Source organism: Lutra lutra, chromosome 8 (genome assembly GCF_902655055.1).
Source record: "Lutra lutra chromosome 8, mLutLut1.2, whole genome shotgun sequence".
Lineage (NCBI taxonomy): Eukaryota > Metazoa > Chordata > Mammalia > Carnivora > Mustelidae > Lutra > Lutra lutra.
The window spans coordinates 50856108-50876783 of record NC_062285.1 but is presented as its reverse complement, the minus strand read 5'-3'; the positions used below and the strand labels follow the sequence as shown (position 1 = coordinate 50876783).

Genomic DNA, 20676 nt, shown 5'->3' with positions numbered 1-20676 from the left:
AAGGAGAAATGGGAAAACAGGGAACAATGAACATGTAGAAATTAATATCTCAAAATATTACCTAGTCATGGTCTATCCCAAGTATTCTGCCTTCAGGAAAGAAAATTTGTTTTTAACCTAGATTCAACTCTCTTAATAACAGAGTCTAAATTTTGAATTTTTCTGGGCAGTAGGCATTATGACTCACTCCCCACCATGTCCCAATTAATCTAAACTATTCATAGCAACTTACCCCCTTGTCCATGATTTGTTCAGGGATGGACAAACCTAAGCCAACTGGGGACAAATTTGTGTCTCAAGGAGAGTCTTGGTGAAGGCTCTGGGAAATAGACTTCCTTAATCTTTAATGCCATGAAAAGACAGGCCCTTTCTTCCCCAGTAAATTGTGAATGGAAAAGCACAGAGTCCCCAGTGCCACTGGCAGTCACACCACAACAATAAAGATAAGTAGGATAAAGCCAAAACTGGATGGCAGAGCAAAGTAGAAGGAATCTGCATCATCGATGCCATTATTCAAACACTGAATCCTGTCCTTTCTTTATTGCTAAAGCCATAATTCCTGGAACCCGTGAATGTGACCTTATTTGGAAAAGGGGTCTCTGCAGAGGTAATTAAACATTCATTTTGTCATTTTCAAGTTCAGTCGGATGTTGAAGAGACACCAATAAAGACATTTTAATTTTAAAAATTCACATTTGACTTTTATTACATAACCACTCTCAAGATCAAAAAAGTCTTTTCAATAGAATTTCACATGACTTAGAAGTTTGGTGGGTTGTTTTTTTTTTTTTTAATTTAGTTTCATGACTTATTTGACAATGTTACTAATGTCAAAAATATATTCTCTATAACTATAACTCTGGGAATCTGAACACTGAGTTTTGTCTTGGCCATCACGTTGGGAGGCCTTGGATAGGTCACTTCCTCCTCTGAGCATTCGGTACTACTGTGGAGCTATATCGGTGGTTCCCATGAACCCAAGGACGTCAGAATCATCACCTTGTTACAAACACAGATTCCTGGGCCCCGTCCCAAGCTACTGAATCAGATAATCTAACATTGGGGCCAGGAATCTGTATTTTTAACTAACCAGGCGATTATGATGTACAGGGAACTACTGGATTAGATGGCCTCTGGGTTCCTTGTAGCTAAAAATGTGATTTTCTGATTTCTGTTTCTTCTGTCACTCTTTGTCCTATCTCTGCTACTAGATATTGTGTTAAAAAACAGAACCACAAAATAAAAAATAAAAAAACCCAAGACCATGATTTAATCCTCTTTACATCCTTCCAGCACTTACATAGTGCCTGGTATGTTGTAGGCACTCAATAAATACTTGAAAAATTAATCAATGGTGATTAAATAAATGAATGTTATTTTATGTGGATCCCAATCACCTATGAACAGAGAGATCTATATAGAAAGAAAACGTCATAAACTTTTACTTGATATAATCTTGCACTCCCTGTCTGCTCTACTACATATTATAAATAATGGGTTGTGGGAATGAGGTTAATACATATTTAGAGACTCAGTAGGAAAGTTGTTGAGATGCTTCTGTGGGCTAGATTATCCTGCAGTATTTCCCAGTGGTGGTGATAACTGACAGAGGCTCATGATTCAGCAGGAGCTCGGTTTCCTCCCCTTGACATTTTCACATCCAGAAAAACCTGAATCTCTAATGAGTCACAGATGTTCTTGGGGCCATGCTATAGGTCTTTGCATCTGCAAAGGCCACCTGGGGTTTCTGTAGAGTCCCAGTAAGTGGGAAGAGGCACTTGTCTTCTGCTAGAAGTTATCCATAAATTCTCCGACAGTGAGTGTCAGCCAAGCAAAGCGTCCCTCAGAATGTCTGATACCACCTCTTTGGACCCTACAGTCTCTTCTCCCACCCTCTTCCCTCCTCCACACTCTACTGACCACCCCTGGACTTCCCCAGCTCAGACACTGTCTGCTGGCTTTGGAAGGTACCGGCTCAGGATGAAATCTGTCACAGGGGTGGGCAACTTAGCTAATGGGATGTAGAGGAGTTTGGCATCCAGGCCCGGGTTATAGCGGATGCGGGGGCTCCGGGAAATGATGGCGTGCTCCATGCTGTTGGTGACCTCACTGATCCTTGGCTCTGCCAGCTGCATCATGTTTTTTAACTTGTCAGTATCTGTTTGAGGGCACAAGAGGGAAGGAAAGTCAACGGCTCTGTTACTCTTCATAGGACATGGTTTCTTCTGAATTCTATCCAAATTCCCTTTCCATCAGATCCTGGATCCCACGTTTCAGGCAGATCTACCACACCCTGCAGGTTGTCCCTTAGGCAAATGCCCTGTAAATAATCTTCTCTTCCTGAACTCAACAACTGTATGTTGAATTAGCAATGAGAAGAACTGTGCCCAGTTCTGCCACTTATTAGTTGTGTGGCTTTGAGCTTAAACTTCCATCATCTGTAAAATGAGGATAATAATACCTGCTCTGGAGAATAATAAAGATGAAGGGTAGACGATGTGGGAGGACAGAATAGAAAACAAGTGTATACAAGTGCATGGGAAAAATTGGAGGAAAATAAGTAAAAATACTGTCTGGCTGGTGGGATTCCTAGTCACTGGAGGCTCTTTTTTTCTCCTATATAGGTCCTAGAGTTCCCAGATTTTCTACAAAAGCATGCAAGAAAAAAAAATGTTATTAAAAAATAGTAACAGGGGTGCCTCAGTGGCTCAGTCAGTTAAGCATCTGTCTTTGGCTCAGGTCATGATCTCGGAGCCCTGGGGTGGGGCTCCCTGCTCAGTGGGGTGTCTGCTTCTCCCTCTGCCCCTCCCCCGTGCTTGTGCACATGCGCGCACTCTCTCTCTCTCTCCCTGAAATAAATAACTTAATTAATTTTTTAAAATGTTAAAAATTTTAATTTAAAAAAATTTAAAGATTTTTTAAAAATCTTTTTTTTTTTTTTTTAAAGCCCTGGCCTTTGTCATGAGACCATTGTGGGGCTCAAATGATCTAAGGCACAGACTGGTCTGTTGTAAGGCTCTAACAAACATGAGGGGCTATTCTGTTTGCATCTTGTGCACAAGCCTGAGGCTATGAGGAAGGGAGCAAGGCATCTGAGTGCTCCAAGTCTGCCAAAGCTCACAACACAAATAGGAGACAAGCCACATGGCACACTTACAGGTCCCTGATGTACACCTTTGCCCGGGACACCGGCAAGTCACTGGGACTGCTTCAGTGAGAGCCCCAAGAACTCCGGAGGAAATGGTACCTGAGAGTCAGACTTGCCAATAAGGGATTAAAACTTGAAAACCACAGTAACAACAGCTGGCCCAACTTGGGAGATGGTCTGAGAAGATAGAGAATTCACCTCTTCTGGGCAAGACCTGGGTGAGTGGTGGATGAGGGCAGGACAGTGTAGTTTAAGTACCCTTCAGCCAATGCCAATGAACCCCCTCTTTGTTTCCTAAAGAGAAAACTACTGCAGTGAACCAGCTGTGCTCTGAATAACTTCTCTGCACTCATAGCAGTGCATTTTCACCTGTTTGCTTACAGAATAATGAATACCAGGGGTCAGGAGTGGGCAGCATCTCCCCTAACACTCCTCTCCCCACGAAGGCTATGGTTCTGCCACTCTGAGCAGTTGCCCCTGGTCTCAATCGTCAAATCCCAGCCCTGCCACTAGTTGTGTGACCTGGGGTCCTTAACCCTCCTGAGCCTCTGTGCCCTTAACTCTGCAATGAAAATGAGTCAATGATCCCCAAGGTCTTGCTGTTCCTGTCAGAGACCCCCTCTCCCTCCCAGAGAACTCACAGTTGCGGAAGTACTCCTCCCCATAGCTATCCCGGGTCTCCTGAGGCAGCCGCTCCCAAAGCCTTTGCATGCGGGACACCAGGCCCTCCTTGCCCAGGATGGATGTTCGATAGTTCCCGGGCTCAATGATGCTGACTTTCACCCCAAAGTAGTGGAGCTCACGCCTGGGAAAGAAGAGTTGGACTCAGTCTGGGGCCCCAAGATGACAAAGCATCGTCGGGGAGAGTCACTTCTGATGCCTCTACAGGGGCTTACCTCCCCAGGAACCTAGAGCCACTCCCCCACCCCTGTACCAGGTTGGCACTGCCTTCATGCAAATAAGGGCCTCAGCCCTTTCCCAAGCAATCTGCATTAGGCAAACGCAGCGGGAAAGAAATCAATGGTGAATCTAGACCAAAGTTCTGCCTCCTACCAGGTTCCTCCCACTTGGCCCCATACCTGACAACCACATGGCAAAGGGAATGAGGGGTCTGGAGAAGGCCTGACTCCTCCTCTGAGGGTCTCCCTTGGGCCTGTCTGCCCCCAGACTTCTCTGTCTGCATGAGAGACTCCCCCTCCTACTCCCATAAGCCCAAACATAGTTTCAGTCGCTTTGGGACAGCTCAAGGGAAGGGCAGGAAGACAGCACCCATCACCAGCCTCCTCTTCTCCTCATTCCTTCTCCTGGTCCTTGGGGAAGGCCCCTGAGGACGAGGCTTCTTCCTGCTACTGTGTTAGGTCCCCACCTCCAGAACTCCCCTGCCCACATGCTATCCTCCCTAGCCCTCTCTTCCCGAGGTGAAACCCACAGGACTCCCACCCAGAGTGGTTTGGTCCCGGGGCTCAGTCACCTGATGCTGTCAGAGAAGGCCTCGACACCAAACTTGGAGACACAGTAGCCGCCACCAATGACAGCCACACGACCTCCAGAGCTGGACATGTTGACGATCCTGCCCCGAGCTTTTTTGACCAGGGGTAGCATATGGAGGGTCACTTCGATCAGTCCTACCAGGTTCACGTTGATCACCTTCACGAAGTCCTCCTTCATCAGCCATTCATTGGGTCCACTGGGCAGGCCTACACCAGCATTGTTCACCAGGGCCCAGAGGCCTGGGGGTGTGATGGAGGGAGAGAGAACCACACAGAAATCATTCGCGTCTCTGGAAAAGCATCAGAGTCCCCCACCCATCAGCCCAGGGCTGCCAAGGCACAAGATGGCCTGGCTGGTGGCTTGTGGTGGGGAGTTGTGATAGGCCAGAGGAAGAAATACCTTTTACTAATTAGTTTTCCTAAAGTCCTTCAGCCCTCATGCTTCCTCTTCTCTATTCACCTAAGTGTAAGAAATGCACTCCATTTTGCACATTACCAACTCCGTTCATCCACTCCCACATTCATCCATTCATCCCTCCATTATCTAGTCTTGGTCAGTTACAGGGGAAGGTGATAGAGACATAAAGTGAACAAGACAGGGTCTTATCCCTCAAGGAGCTCACAAACCAGAGAGGACATTAATAATATTCATAAGTAAATATGTAACACATTTAAATAAAACATGAAACATTAAATAAAACATGAAAGAAATGTAATAAGGGCTCTCTTTCAGATATTTAATTTGAGTTGGTGTAAATGGAGAGAAATAATGCTGAGTATTATCATTCAACTCTGCAAGGACCCACGCTTGAAGGGCCTTAAGTTCTAGTCCTGGTTCTACCTCCAGCTCCTGACAAATCACTTCCTCTCTCGATGAAAGGCCTCAGGTCCTTCATCACCTGGGCAGAACATCTGCTTCCAGCCTGCAGTCTGCAATCCGGAGACCGTTCCAGGCTAAACCCCAGAACCTGCAGGGGAGGCCTCACTTTCATTTGTTTTACACACTGAGCTTCCAAGTGAAATTCCACTTGGAGGAGGATGTTTGATGCTAAAAACATGTTGGAAAATCTCTAAATGATACCTAAGGACACTTTCCAGCTCTTTCATTCAAAGATTCCATAAACCCCACTGTCCTGACTCCTTCCCTTCCCTTCCCCTCCCCTCATTCCACCAGCCCACCTTGACACCTGCAGCCTCAAGAGTCCCTTCCCAGCAAAACTCCACTCTTCCAATGGCAGGTCTAATGTAAACACCACTCGTGGTCCACTGCTCATTTTAGGCCTGGGGTCCACACACAAGCCATGCTCCCACCATACCTTCCTGCCTTCCTCTAACTAGAGAGATGCCAGGAGACCGGCTGCCCGGTAGGACTCGGACCTTCCCAGGCACAGGAGACTCTTTTTCTTACAGATGAGGCAATGAGGCTCCTGGGACCCAAAGACTATAAAACCCAAGTGGTCTCTGTCTGTGGAGAAGGGATACACACTTGCCATGACCTGTGATCACCCTGGCCAATAGCTCTGTCTGCTGGCAAACCATTTTTTTCCTGCAAAGAACAACTAGAGAACCATCAGAGCGGTGTGAATAGCTCTAAGGCTGTGCCAACCTGTGATGCCCAGAGATCTCAGGGGCAACAAGAAAGCATGCCAGAAACCCCGCCCCCCCGCTTTCCCAGCACTTTTTAGACCAAGGATGTTGCCCATTAGGGTAGGCAGAATAACAGCCCCTCCAACATGTCCCCATACTAGTCCCTAGAACCGATGAACATGGTTACAAGGGAAAAAGGAATTAAGAAAGCACATGGAAGTCAAATTGTTAATCACCTGACCTTAAAATGGGAAGATCATCCTGGACTAGCCTGGTGAACCCAATATAATGAGAGAGGTTTTTTAGGTGGAAGAAGGAGGCAGGAGACAGAACCAGAGAGAGAAAGAGCAGTGTAAAAAGGACTTGGCCCTACCTTGCTGGTCTTGAAGATGGAGGAACAGGATCATGAGCTAAGAAATGCAGGAAACCTCTAGAAACTAGGAGAGGCAATGAGATGGACTCTCCTCTAGGGCCTCCAGAAGCAACGCACCTATGTTGACACCTTGATTCTAGCTCAGTGAGACCCATTTTGGACTTCTGACCTCTAGAAGTATAAGTTAATAAATTTGTGTTGTTTTATATATTTTTAAAGATTTTATTCATTTATTTGAATGAGAGAGAGAGAGAGAGAGAGCAACCAATGGTGGGAGGGTAGGGAAGATGCAGAGGCAGAAGCAGGCTCCCTGCTGAGCAAGGAGCCTGAGGGTGGGGGAGCTCGGTCTTAGGACCCTGGGATCATGACCTGAGCCAAAGGCAGATGCTTAACTAACTGAACCACCCAGGCACCCCTAAATTTGTGTTGTTTTAAGCCACTAAGTTACTGCTTTAATTTATTACAGCAGGAACAAGAACCTAATATACCAATGACTCATGAACACAAGTGGCTCAAGGCTGAATGTAGGGCACTGGGCAAGGCGGCCTATTGAAGAAAGAGACTGACTCTCAGTGAATTATTCATCAATTAGTTCATTCAACAAAAATTTACTGAGCACCTTACTAGATGCCAGACACTGTCTGGGTACTAAGGATAGATAAGGTAAAGAGACAAAAAGCCCCTTCCCCTCCCACCTCTGGCCCTGCCCGGGAAGCTTTATTCTAGCAGGGGAAAACAGACAATAAATAAGAAAAATAAGTAAGTTGTAATAAGTAAGTTGTATATTGGATAGTGGTAAATGCTAAGGAGAAAAGGAAAGGAGGGAGTTACTGTTTGGCCCCTCCTGGGCCCCAGGGCTCTCTGGCCCCCACCCGCTGTGGGGGCCCCCAGACCAGTCCCCTTAGGAATCAGTACTTCCCTTGGGCTGTTCCACACCAGAGCCATCCCGTTCCTCCTGTTCCTGAGCTCATGCCCTTCGTGCAGGAAGCTTCCTGGGCAGCCCAGCCCAGCCAGCCCACAGTCTCTCTTCCCAGAAGGAGTGGTCACTCTGATGTCAGCATTTAACCTGAAGTCAACCCAACATCCATCATGATATGGGGAAGAGGACAGATCTCTCTCTCTCTCCTGCCTTCTAGCCTGACAAAGTCAAGGAGAACAAACACCCCCACTCAGGGAGTCCAACTTCATGTTCCCTTTCCCCTCCCCCCAGTCCAATCCCAAGAAACGTGCTCTCATTGCCATAGGAGCTGATGGCCGGGACTTCCCAGGTCCTGGAAAGGCAACTCCATCTTTAGCGCCTTGGATGTACAGAACACATCTTCCTTCTCCTGCCTCCTATGGCAGCCTCCCTCCACCCCTCTGAGTCTCTGGCAGAGAAAACTTCCTTGGGAAATCATCCCCTTCATATGAACTGACCAAACCACACAACGGTTTCCAATCCCGCTGAGCCAGAGCCCCAGCCCCCTTCTCTCCATCTCCTCTCCCACCGCATCTGAACAACAGTGTCCTTGGTCACTGTCAGACGTCTGGGGGGAGAAAGAGAGAAGAAAACACCGAGAGAGCCGAAGAATGCGATTTGCCCCACCTTGCTCGCCCACTTGGTCTCTCACCCACTGGGTCGCTGCCTGTATGCTCTCCGTCTTGGTGACATCCAAGAGGATGGTCTGCAGCCGGTAAGAGGTATCCTGCCGAAGCTTCTGGGCTCCCTCCTCCGTGAAGCAAGCAGCCAGCACCCGCATGCCCCGATCAACCAGCTGCCGGGCTAGCAGGTTCCCGAAGCCCGAGTCACAGCCCGTGATGAAGACGTACTTGTCTGGAAGGTTGCGCACCAGATTGCAGTTCTTAAACCAGCGGTACATAAAGGAGAGATCCGTGAGAGCCGCCATGGAGCAGGGGGAAGGTGACCGCCAAGAAGCCTGGGCTCAGGAGACGGTGGGAGAGGCTGGTCCTCTGAGCCCCGGCTGGCAGTCTGCTGGAACCCACTGAGAAGAGCTCTCCTCCCTTCTACCACTGGCAACAGACCCAGGGCTCCCGGGTGAGCCACTTTATAATTTCTAGAGGTGGATGCATCAACACACCAATTAGCCTAGATGCAAGAAATTCAAGTCCAACCTGAAGTTGTGTGACCTCAGACAGTCCTGGTGGCTGCCTCTTGCTCTCCCCCAGCCCTGATGGGGGAAGCTGCCAGGGATGGGAAAGACCTTGCTGGTGAGGTCGATGCTGAGACGGGGCTCGTCCTGGGTGGTCTGAGCAGTGCGGGTGAGAAAGGAGGACTCCGCCCAGAGAGCCTCCCTGGAAATCCCCACCTCCGGCCCGGGGACCGAAATCATTTGTCATGAGGCCAGACACATTGATAAACTCGATTTTTATTTTCAGGGGAAAAAGTTAAGACAAATTCATTAATGTAAAACAAACAGAATTGGTTTTGCCCACTCCCCCAAAACCCCCAAAGAAATGAGTTTTAGGTTACTAGCTCTTTGGAATTCTCTGCCCTTAGGTGAATCTCCATGATAAGAGAAGAAGAAAAAGAAAGCATCACTCCCAGAGTAGATGTGCCTCCAAGATCCTGAGGCCAGAGGTAGCAGGGCCCGCCTACAGGGAGGCTATTTCTGAAAACTGGAAAGAAGAGAAGTTCCAGGCCTGGGTCCTTAGGAGGTGATACCAACGAGGAACCTCACGGCACTCCAGGCAGGCCCAGCTCTCCTCAACCAGTGACCAGGCAAATACACAAAGTTAAGAACAGAAGACACAATAGCTACTACCCCAGGGCAGGGCCCCCAGTGGGCATTTCCTTCCACCTCTAGGACTAGGCACACACTAGGTGATCTGGTGAGTTGAGAAGCCTGGCGGGGGTGTGTGACAGTGGAAGGAAGGGATTATGAAGTCAACCGACACAGTGGCTAATCGGATGTACAGAGGGTAGTGGAGACCAGGAATCAAGGGGAGAATCCCTTTAGAGAACCCCATTAGAATAATGTATGGGGCTGATAACAGGTAGAACCATAAGTGGCAAGAGAAGTCAGGGTCGAGGATGTTTTGGGCATAAGGAAGGGAGGCAGGAGAAGAGACAGTTATGATATGAACATCGTTGAGATGAAGTCCAGCCAGATGATGAAGACAGGCCATGAGATCCCTGGGCAGATGCAGGAAAGACCTGACTCTTAGCTCTGAGAAGGGATGACATATGGGAAAAGCAGAGGACTAGAGTCAGAGACTTGGAGAATTCTCAGGGTCAGGATGTGGAGAGTAGGGACAGAGTCCAGGAAATTGAGCAAAGAACTCACCGAAGTTAGGAGGGAAGCTGATAAAGAAAAAGAAGTAAGAGATGAAAGAGAGGAGCCACACCTAGGACCCTGAGATGCAGGGACAGAAGGATGTTGGGGTCTATGGCAGCTCTTGGAATAAACCTCTAGAGACATCATTCCCCAAGATGACCCTGGCCACCAGCTCATCCTGAGGGACTAGGGGCCAGCCACCCACATCTTCCGGGTCCAAAGGCTCTGACAGAAGCAGAGCCACAAATTTCCCAAGGTGAAGAGCCAAAGAAGCATCTCTATGCACCACTATCCATGAAGGTTAGTGAGCTTCAGAATCAAATAACATACATGTTGCCTCAGGAAAGACCAGAGAGCTTGGCCATTCTATAGAAAGGATGGTGGGAGCGAGAGTTCATGGGCACACCCCTGGGGTGCAGATCCAAACCCTGTGTGGGAGAGAGATGGGAAGTGGTGGAGGCAAACCTTACCCACGGCACACCCAGCCCAAGGCACAACTCCCACGCTCTGCTGGGGAGGTATGTCCCAACTCTGACTCCCAGGTAGGTGAATAGAGCAATCTTGGCTAAGGGAAGTCCGACAATGTCGCTCAAGGGCTGAGCAGTCCCAGGAGTATCCTAGTCCTTGAGAAGACAGGTGACATCCAGGGGTTGTCTCTGGATTTAGAAAAGGATGACTTGGAACGATTCCAACACAGGACCTGGCCTGACTCACCCTTTCATGGGCCTCTGTGCTGACGGATGATCACGGCAGCGCTCCCCTGGGTTCAGACTCTCAACAGCTATGAAAAGCAGGTCATGCAGTGGGGAATGGGAACCACGGAGAAGGGCTTCTTTTCCTAGGGCTCAAAATGCCCCCTGCTGAGTAGGCACCTGAGGCTGACAGGTCAGGCCGGTGGTTGGGCTCCATCCACACCTCTGCTCACTAGTATGGTCAGCAGAGAGGGGCTTCGAGCTCCTCCAGACCATTTCTAGCATCTACTGCATGGGTCAGAATGAATGACACACCAACATCTGACCTCGCTTTCTGTTTTCACCAAGAACACTGATGTCATTCTGTAGTATCAGATCCCCCTAAAGGCTCCATGGCCTTGGTCTGAAACTGAGGGAACAAAACTAAGACACCTGATAAGACAGCTCCCAGCTCATTTGTCCTCAGCTCAGGAAACAACACCACTCTCTGCAAATGCTTTCTCTGTTCAGTCTCTACTCAGAGAACATCATCAGAGCAGTGGGGACATAGAGAGTTCCCGGTTGCAGGAAGCGCTGGGTAATTGAGGAAATTCCTGCCTGGCACACAGTAGGTGCTCAGCAAAGGTTAGCAGGAAACGAAAGACTGGGGTCCAGAAGTGACTCCCACTCTCCTCCCCTGGAGGATAGGGGAAGGGAGACCTGGGCTGCGGAAGCTGGGGAGGGCCGCAGTTGGGGGCATAAATCTAAAGGAGGGGACAGAGGGCTGCAGAGAGGATGCTGCTGAGGGAAGAGGCTTGATGTCCCTGGGAAAGGGACCGGGGCCTGCCAGTGCTTTAGCGACTTCTCCTTGTCTGTCCACCCATGGGTTTCCTGTGACCCCACGTTACTTGATAAATCCTGGAAAGGAAACATTGGCCCCCCACTTCTGTGGAAGGAAGGGGGTGATCTAACTCCCCTCTTAAAATCCCCTCAGGTTATCCCCCTGCTCCCTTGATCTCCATAAAGGCACCGGGCTCTTCCTTTCATGGACTCACACCCCACTGCTCCCCAAGGCCACAGTTCGCATCACTGGATCTAGGCAAATTTTCAACTTTTGAGTAAAAAATAATCAATGGACATCAAGGTTTCAAGACAACTCAACAACTGGTTCGTTCATTTGTTCATTCCTTCCTTCCTTCCATTCTTTCTTTCTTTCTTTTTATTTATTTGCTTGAGAGACAGAGAGCACGCAAGCAGGGGGAGTGGCAGGCAGAGGGAGAGGGAGAAGCAGACTCCCCGCTGAGCAAGGAGACCAACCGGGAGGCTTGATCCCAGGACTCTGGGATCATGACCTGAGCCAAAGGCAGATACTTAATCGATTGAGCCAACCAACTGAAAGCCGGTAACTGGTTTCTGTGTCCTGTGTCATGATCCCAATTTTAGACATGTCCTTTCAGCCAAGGTCTGGGAGCTGGCCCCTCAGGCTAATGGCGCAGGCTGGGGTCATCATGCACATCTCCATTCTATCACAGGTATCTTCAGTGGAGAGGGACATTAACTCCCCCAGGCTGTGTCCATCCTGTGGGAGAGGGACACCCTGTGTAGGGGGACAGAGGCAGAGCAGGTGGGGGGCTGAGACCCTCCCCCTGCTGCTGACACTGCCAAGAGTATGGATTCCTCAAGGTGGCAGGAGGGCCAAAAATGCTCAAAGCCTTGAGAAGCCATTCAAGGAACAAGGCATAGGTGTGTGCTTTGGAATCCCTATTCCTCAGCCACAAAACTTCTTTCCTCCTGATAGCTCCAGAGTCCTGAGTAATGTCCCAGGGAAGCCTGGGGAGGAGGTGGGGAGGAAGGTGAGGCAGGTGTCCTTTGTGATGTGAGATCCCCCCTCTCTCCATCTCTCTCCCTCCCCCTGAGGCATCCCCACCCTCACATTGGACCCAACTCACTCTTACCATGCACTGCAGCTTGGGTTACAGAGCCTTAAGGGGCTTCAGAGAGCTCCAGGAAATGATGGTGTCCACCAGCATGGTGGGCATGTAGCTCATGGGGAGGTAGAGGAGCTTGGCGTCCCAGCCCGGGGAGTACCGGGTACGGGGGTGGCAGGCCATCAGTGCGTGCTCCATGCAGTCTGTCACCAAGTACAGGTTGTTGCAACACAATGACTCCAGCTTTTTGACTGATTTCTTGTCTGTCCAAAAAGAACGACATAGTCTCACATTCCAGTCTTCTTGCTTCAGGATCAACTGAAGGAAAGAGTTACCAAAAGCGCCCCACCTCCCCACTGCTCCCAGGTCACCTCCAGGTTGACTCCATGGAGTTCAGCGGAGCCTGTCCCACCTCCTATCACAGCAACACTTTCCTCACTAAGCACCTTCTGGCTCCATCATGGGAACGTCTGTTCTGCAGAAACCGAGGTCTCTGCAAACACTAGCCATCTGAGCACCTGAAAACCAGCGGTTCTCACCCCGGCTTGCCAGGTATCCATGTCTGTCTTCTTCCCTCTCTGGCTTCGGGTTCCTCCCCAAACAACGAGGGCATCAGAAGAAACAGTGGTCCCAGGTCTAACAAGCCTGGGTCTTCCCTGAGGTCACCATGGGGATGAAGGAAATGTCCTCTCAGTGTGGGGGACTCCGAGCCTGGAGGAGGGGCCCAGGTCTGTAGGAGGCGCTAGGGATGGGCTTTACTTCCCTCTCCCCAGCCCACAGCTCACTCACCAGATGCCAGGAACTTCTCCCCATAGATCTCCTTCACTTCCGGGCTGGCCTGATCCCATGCCTCCTGGATGGCCCTAGAAATATTCTCAGGGCTGCAGATGTTAGTGCTGAAGTAACCAGGCTCGATCACAGCTACCTTCACTCCAAAGTAGGAGAGCTCCCTCCTGCAAGGCAGACAGGCAGAGGGGCAAGCAAGGACTTGGGAGGCCCCGGGGAAAAACACAACAAACAAACAAACTTGGTATACACTGAACTTGACATTGGGGTGGGATCAACTCAAAAGCTTGGGAAGGTTCCAAGAGCAGCGGCCAAGGGGAGAAAATAATGATCGGCGTAGTCTGTGCGTAACGTGTGTGTGTTTCCCAGCACTGTCTGCACTCCTGAGCTCACGTCCCACCTTGGCTGCCGCAGGACACTGTTCACGGGCCATCTCCTCCTGTTTCCGCTCACATCCAATCCGTCTCCAGACTTGGCCCATTTTACTCCAGCTCACCCCTCCTCAGACCCCCTCCCTTCCTCTTCTGCCTTCGGTTCTCTGAGGAACACCTTAGCCTGCATCTCAGCTCCCTCAGACCCAGAGCCAACTTCTGCCTGGTTCACCAGAGGCTGATTTGGCAAACCTGAGTAAACACCTTCCACGGAGTCCTGCTGCCAGCAGAATGAAGGTTTGCAACCTGTCTGGACCCCCACCCCCACCCTATCCCCATGCCCAGGTGCCCAGTAGGCCCCCTGTCCAGCCGGGCTTTGTCCAGTAGCCTGGAGGACCTGGCAGTGTAGGGAGGCAGCCATGATTCAGCTCTGGCCCTTCTCCAGGACCCTCTCCTCATTCCACTAGCCACCACCACCACCATGGCTAACTGGCTTGGTCACAACCATCATGGGAGATGGTCATAACATCTGTGTCTCTCTTGTCCCTTTTCTCAGCTGTCAGACTTTTTTTTCTTTTTTTTCTCCAATATTTTATCTATTTATTTGAAAGAGAGAGAGAGAGTGGGCAGAAGGAGAGGGAGAAGCAGACTCTGCACTGAGCCGGGAGCCCGAAGTAGGACTTGATCCCAAGACCCTTGAGATCATGACCTGAGCTGAAGGCAGATGCTTAACCAACTGAGCCACCCAGGTGTGCCTCAGCTGTCAGACTTTTTAGATCAGACACATATGTTGTATACTCACAGAAGTGTCAAGAGGTAATTACTGAACGAAGTCAAATGCTGAACCCCTCATGTGAAAGGCCCCCCAAAGCTGAACATTGTAGGAATTACGGACATGAGTTCTGTAGCCAAACGATCTCAGGTCCAATGCTGCCTCAGAAACTTCCCTACTGTGGGTCCTCCCCCCGGGCAGTGGTGGGTGAAACCAGTTCTATACACCTGGGGCCCATTCCAACACCCAGAACACAGGATGGTGCTTCCCAGGGAATGTCTGGCACAAAGGAAGAAAGAAGCATCTGGAAGGAAGAGCCTCTGAGGCTGTGAGGAAATGAAGCCCTAGAAAATCCTCCCCCAGAAGCACAGAAGCAGGAGGACTGAAGGAGGGCCTCTGTCCTAGTCCAATACCTGAGGGAGTCTGAGAAGGCCTCGACGCCATACTTGGAGATGCAGTAGCCCCCACCCAAAACGGACAGCCGGCCCATGATGCTGGAGACATTGACCACGCGGCCCCTCGCCTTCCTCACTAGCGACAGCAGGCTCAGGGTCACCTCCAACAAGCCCAACAGGTTCACGTCGAGTATCTTCATGAAGTCATGCTTGGTCAGCCACTCATTGGGTGCCGTGGGCACAGAGACGCCAGCGTTATTCACCAGGCCCCAGAGTCCTGGGCACAGGGCAGGGAGAGAGCAACATTGTCTGTGTGCCTGAGTGAGATGCAGCTATGGTCCCAAGTCACCTCCCAATTCACTTTTTTACAGAACCAACAACAATGCCTACATGGTACAAAGGACAAGAGTGCAGGAGAGGAACTGGGGACGAGGTGGCTATGAGAGGGCCAGGGTCTACACGCACACTGATCTTCTGGATGCCCACTGAGCTAGAATGAATGCTCCTTCTCGTCTTCCTGCTCCTATGGACCTGGCACACAGGAGGTAATAAACCCCTTTTTGTGAAAGCATGCCCAGAGTTCTAAATAATAGCATGGCATTCACAACTCTCATAGGAAAGAGACAGCAAGAGGTAGATAGGAATGGCTAAGTGACAAAAATGAAGAGGAAACCAGCGAAGAAGGGAAAAGAAAATTTAAAAATAAGTGAAAGGAAGAAAAAACACATGAAAACTGACTGCCCAATCTCTGTTGGGAAAGACAGACCTGAAATTCCAGCATCAGGGTAATCTAGAGACCAGGTCTGCCCTGGACACCTGGGGACAGGCTTTGCAACAGCCCGTACCACATCCAAGGCTGTATCTGTCAGGAAGCCAAGGCCGGCCTTTGTGCTAGGGAATTCCAAAGTCCCCCCACGGTGAGCCTGGGCCAGGCTTCTGGAGGAGGTGAGACTGAAGGTCTTACCTTAGCCCCAAGAAGGGTCGCCCTCTCCTTCACCCTCCCAAAAGGTCACTCTCACCCCCTCCTCCTAAGTCCCCAGCCGCCTCAGCTTTCAGGAAAGCTCCCCGGAGAGAGATGGGGAGAAGAGACACACAAGGGATTTGAAATAGTCCTCAGTGACAAAGGGCTGGTGGTAGGGAGAGGTGGGGGGTGGGGGGAGGCACAGGGTTTGACCCTGGGGATACTGGATAGGGAAGAAGGCCCCCTGTGATACTCATCCCTCCCTTGCTCAGAAACCTTCTCCGGTCTTAAAGAAATGCATGCTCTCTGATCCAATTCTTGTATTTTACTTAACATTACTGAGAATGGAAACAAAGCTTTCGTACAGAAATCTCCACTGAGACATTGTGTCTGCCAGCAAAAGTGGAAAACACACGTCAGCAGACAACGCTATAGGATGGCTCCAATGAATGGTGGTCTCGTAGTATGCCTGGATATACAGACATTGAATATTACGTTTTGGAAAAGATGTGATGATGAAAATGCTGATCAGAGGATACATAATAATATAGAGAATGACTATGGAAACCGGCCTTTGGGAAATGTTCTTTTATCTTAATCCTCGTCTATGTTTTCTATGAGTGTGTTTTATACTTTTAATCACAAAAAAAGACATCAGTGATGTCCTCTTTCCCGAGAAGAGCAGGCAGCATAATAGAGGAGAAAGAGCAGGACTCCTCACCCATGTTTGACTAGAAATCCCTTCAGTTCTCCGAGCCTCAGTGTCCTCCTAAGTCAAGCACGGCTGATCTTAAAGCCCTACAGAGGCCCGGGTGTGAAGGCCCCATCCAGAAACAGTGCACCCGCTGGGACCAGGAGCCTGGGTCCAGCCTGGCCCAGCCCTGTGCTGCCCCATCACAGCCTCGAGGGCCCAACACCTCCTCCAGAATTTTGGCCCCAAACTTAGGCTGGGCTCATCTAACCCTGAGCTCAGACCCAGGCACTGCAGGCCTTCTGCTCTGGAAACTCCAGAGCTTGAGGCTTTGAAAGTCAGAACATCTCAGGAACCTCCCCAGTTTCACAGAAGAGAGGTCTCCCCGGTGCAGAGAGAAGAAACAAAGAGACACAAACAGGAATTGGGGCCTTACCTCTGTCCCCCACTCGCTCCTTCACCCACTGGGAGGCCGCCGATATGCTCTCTGTCTTGGTGACGTCCAGGATCACTGTCTCCAGCCTGTCTGACGTCTGGTCTCTCAGCTGCTGGGCCCCCTCCTCCGTCAGACACGCGGCCAGCACCCTCAAGCCTCGCAGGTCCAGCTGCCGGGCCAGCAGGTTTCGAAGCCCGAGTCACAGCCCGTGATGAAGACGTACTTGTCTCGGAGGTGGCTCACCACCTGCCTCTCCCGGTACCAGTGCAGGAGGAAGTAGAGGCCCACGAGGGCCGCCAGGCACAGCCACATGGCTTTGCAGGGAATGCACAGGCTGAAATGAAACAAGAGTGTGGCCAGTGGTCAGGCAGGATGACTTAAGAACACATGCAGCTGGCCAGCCTCCAGGGTGTCTGACAGAGCGTCCTTGAGTTTTTCCCGGTCGCCATCTTCAGTGGGTATTATTGATTCCGGTGCCATCTTCCACGCTCTTTGGTACACTTATGCCCTTTCTACTAGATGCCATCGGATTTCACCAAGAATCCTTTGACACAGAGATGCTTTTCCCAGATGCTTTACCTTCTTCTGGTCCTTGTGCTCCTCCCATTTCCCTCTACCCACCTTCTCTCTCTCTCTCACACACACACAACCCCCCCCCCCCACACACACACGCATGCACTGGGGTCCCCTATGTCCTAGATCTCATGCTTCAGAACTGTCTTCTTCATTCTTACTCAAGGCTGGAACCCTGGTCTCCCTGACTTACTGGAGATTCTTATAAAGATGACAGATACACCGTGAATCAAGATGCATGTGGTTTTGGGGCACCTGGGTGGCTCAGTTGGTTAAGTGACTGCCTTTGGCTCAGGTCATGATCCTGGAGTTCCAGGATCGAGTCCCTCATCGGGCTCCCGGCTCTGCAGGGAGTCTGCTTTTCCCTCTGGTCTCTCCCCTCCATGCTCTCTCTCTCTTGTTCTCTCTCTCAAATAATAAATAAAATCTTTAAAAAAAAAAAAGGCACACGTGGTTTAAAAACACAGCTTTGCTACCAACCAGCTGTATGACCTGGGCCTGCTGGCTTACACTTGGGCCGGGGTTTCCTCCTTGGGCTCAGGATACAGAGCTCAGTCCTCAGAAATCTAAGCCACTGTCAGCCTCTCCAGAGGTTAGAAGGAGAAGGCACAGAATAGAAGGTCCCCTCCAGCTGCACTAGTTCTCTGAGGCAGACAGATGTTCAGGAGCCTGAAGGGGAATCTGACCTCAGAGGCAATGAAGGGGGAGAAGGGAATGGGAGAGACACGCAGGAGAAACATGGCTCCCAGTCGATGGGAGGGTGGAAAGGAAGCACTTGGCCCAAGGGGGTCTCACTCCGTGGAGATGCCCCGTCCCCAGGCCCGGGCCGCCAGCTTGCCTTGTGCTCTGCCCTCCCACAGCCAGAATCCAGCCCAGACACAGACTCCAAAGGCAGAAAAGACTGGAATCCAGCCCAGACAAGACTCCAAAGGCCAAAAAGACCAATTTGCACAGGGGCCAAGGTAGGGGGTGTCCTAAACCCCATCCGAGCAGGCAGGGCTGTAATCCCATGTAACTGCAAAGATGTTGGTTCGGTGTGTGTTTGGGTGATGGTGGGAGGAGGTGGGAGCTGCCCCCTTAGCAGACTAAAGAAAGGACTGGAGAATGGCTATCCATGGAGGGGGTTCAGGGTGAGGCAGAGGACCCCACTTCCACAAAAGGAGAGTGGACAGAGCTGAGGCTGGGACAAGAACAGAAGCCATTTGGACTGCTCTGGGTGTAACTGGGTATCTCCCGCACTATCCACATTTATACAGCTCCACCTGGTAAATGAGAAATAGGAGAGGCACGGCGGGGCGGGGGGAGCGGCAGAGAGACTGCCCCACAGGAACCAGAGGCTCACCTGCACCCAAGTCACCCCCAGCAGGTGAAAAAGACATGAAGGGGCACCGATTAAGCCTTTAATTTTTTTGTGTGGGGAGCTGAGTACAGTCTTAAAGTGTTTGTCTCTTAAGGTGGGAGGCTGTGGCAGCATGGACAGGGCTGCAGAAATGAAACCGTCCCTGCTTCCTGGGGTCACCACCAGGACCCTCCTACACAGGCTGCCCAAAGGCTGGGGGAGGAACAAAGAGGAAGGAAGGAGCCCTGGAAACGCTCAGGGGTGCAAGGCAACATGCGCATCCTAACTGGACACCAAACCCCAGTAAGGGAGCAGACCATATTCCTTTACTTGCAAGAAACCAGAGGGTTTCTTCCTCGGTGACCACAAATGCCTTCCCCACTAGTTTTCAAGGGGGCCAGGCAGCAGAGACATCTCCCAGCCCTCACGGCGCGCTGGCGCGCTGCTGCACTCTTGGAAATCCTCAAAGCAACGTGACAGCTTGCCGCTGCTCTCTGGGGTTGCGAGGAGCTTCAGAGTCCATTTCAGGTGGGAAGAACCGCAGGAAATTCAGAGAGGGCAGTAAGAGAAAAGAGGCTGGGGTGCCCCTCACTTACCTGGGAGCTGTGGGGGCTCGAACGAGAAAGCCTGCAGAGGCCCCAGGGGGATGGAGACTGGTCGCTGCGAATCTCTGCACTGAGATCCCCAGTGGCGCCCTGAGGAGGGAGAGTCAGGCTCCTGGACCGCCCCTTTAAGCCAAGTGCGCGCTGGGACGGAGGCGCGCGCCCTCTGGTGGTGCCCTTCTGGAGGCTCAGCGGGACCACCTTCCAAGCGGCGCGACCCCCACCCCGTTCCCTTTTCTCCATCCAGTGTGGCTCTTCTGAAAAGGGGAGCCACAGGTGATGGGAAAGGGAGCTGGAAAGGGCAAGGCGTGAGTACTAGCTGTGCAAGCTGTGCAAGTACTAGCTGTTTCCAGCTCTACAGGAATGCCCCCTCTGCCCCCCGGAGTGGGAGCCCCGAACTGTAGAAACACAACTCTGCCTTCAGTGTGAGGATGGGGCGCATGGATTTCAGCGGAGCTTGTCCCACCTCCTACCACAGGAACACTCTCCACACTAAGCCCCCTCTGGCTCCATCATGGGAACGTGTGCTCTGCAGAAACCGAGGTCTCTACAAACACTAGCCATCTGAGCACCTGAAAACCAGCGGTTCTCACCCCGGCTTGCCAGGAATCCATGTCTGTCTTCTTCCCTCTCTGGCTTCAGGTTCCTCCCCCAAACAACCAGGGCATTAGAGGAAACAGCGGTCGCAGGTCTAACAAGTCTGTGTCTTCCCTGAGGTCACCAGGTAATCACATGGGACCATGGGTATGGTAAGAAATGTCCCTTCTGTGTGGGGGGACTCTGAGCCTGGAGGAGGGGCCCCGGTCTGTAGGAGGTGCTAGGGATGGGCCCAGGATGACCACACAAAGGTTTGCTTCCCTCTCCCCAGCCCACAGTTCACTCACCAGACACCAGGAACTTCTCCCTATAGATCTCCTTCACCTCCAGGCTGGCCTGATTCCATGCCTCCTGGGTGGCCCTAGAAATCTTCTCAGGGCTGCTGATACTAGTTTTGAAGTAACCAGGCTCAATCACATCTTCACTCCAAAGTGGAGAGCTCCCTCCTGCAAAGCAGAGGGGCAAGGACTGGGAGGCCTTGGGGACAAACACAACAAAGAAGTTTACCAAGACATTATGTATATTGAATGAAATGAATACAATGTCGGAAACAATTTCACAGCATACTACGAGGTACTGTTGAAGTGCTGAGAGCAGGACCCAGCCCTGGCAATGTCCCCAGCCACCGATGACAACCTTTAGGCAGGTCCCCTGTCTCAGCAACTCCTCCAGGAAGTGAGC

The 20676-nt window shown here is 51.0% G+C and overlaps 2 protein-coding genes across 2 annotated transcripts; both read right to left on the bottom strand.

The window, feature by feature from the left end:
- Positions 1-122: 122 nt before the first annotated feature.
- On the bottom strand, positions 123-11774 carry SDR9C7 (short chain dehydrogenase/reductase family 9C member 7). Its single transcript, XM_047742703.1, has 4 exons — positions 8184-11774; positions 4620-4878; positions 3790-3953; positions 123-2158 (listed from the first exon to the last, which is right to left on the bottom strand). Exons 1-4 carry the CDS (start codon positions 8482-8484, stop codon positions 1941-1943), a joined length of 942 nt encoding a protein of 313 aa, XP_047598659.1. The 5' UTR covers positions 8485-11774; the 3' UTR covers positions 123-1940.
- A 69-nt stretch (positions 11775-11843) lies between these two features.
- RDH16 (retinol dehydrogenase 16) lies at positions 11844-19500 on the bottom strand. The gene is given in 7 exon segments (XM_047742702.1): positions 11844-12123; positions 12500-12735; positions 13262-13425; positions 14815-15073; positions 16885-17073; positions 17076-17218; positions 19393-19500. Coding segments are annotated over 5 exon segments (951 nt in total). The 5' UTR covers positions 17197-17218; positions 19393-19500; the 3' UTR covers positions 11844-12123; positions 12500-12517.
- Positions 19501-20676: the final 1176 nt, after the last annotated feature.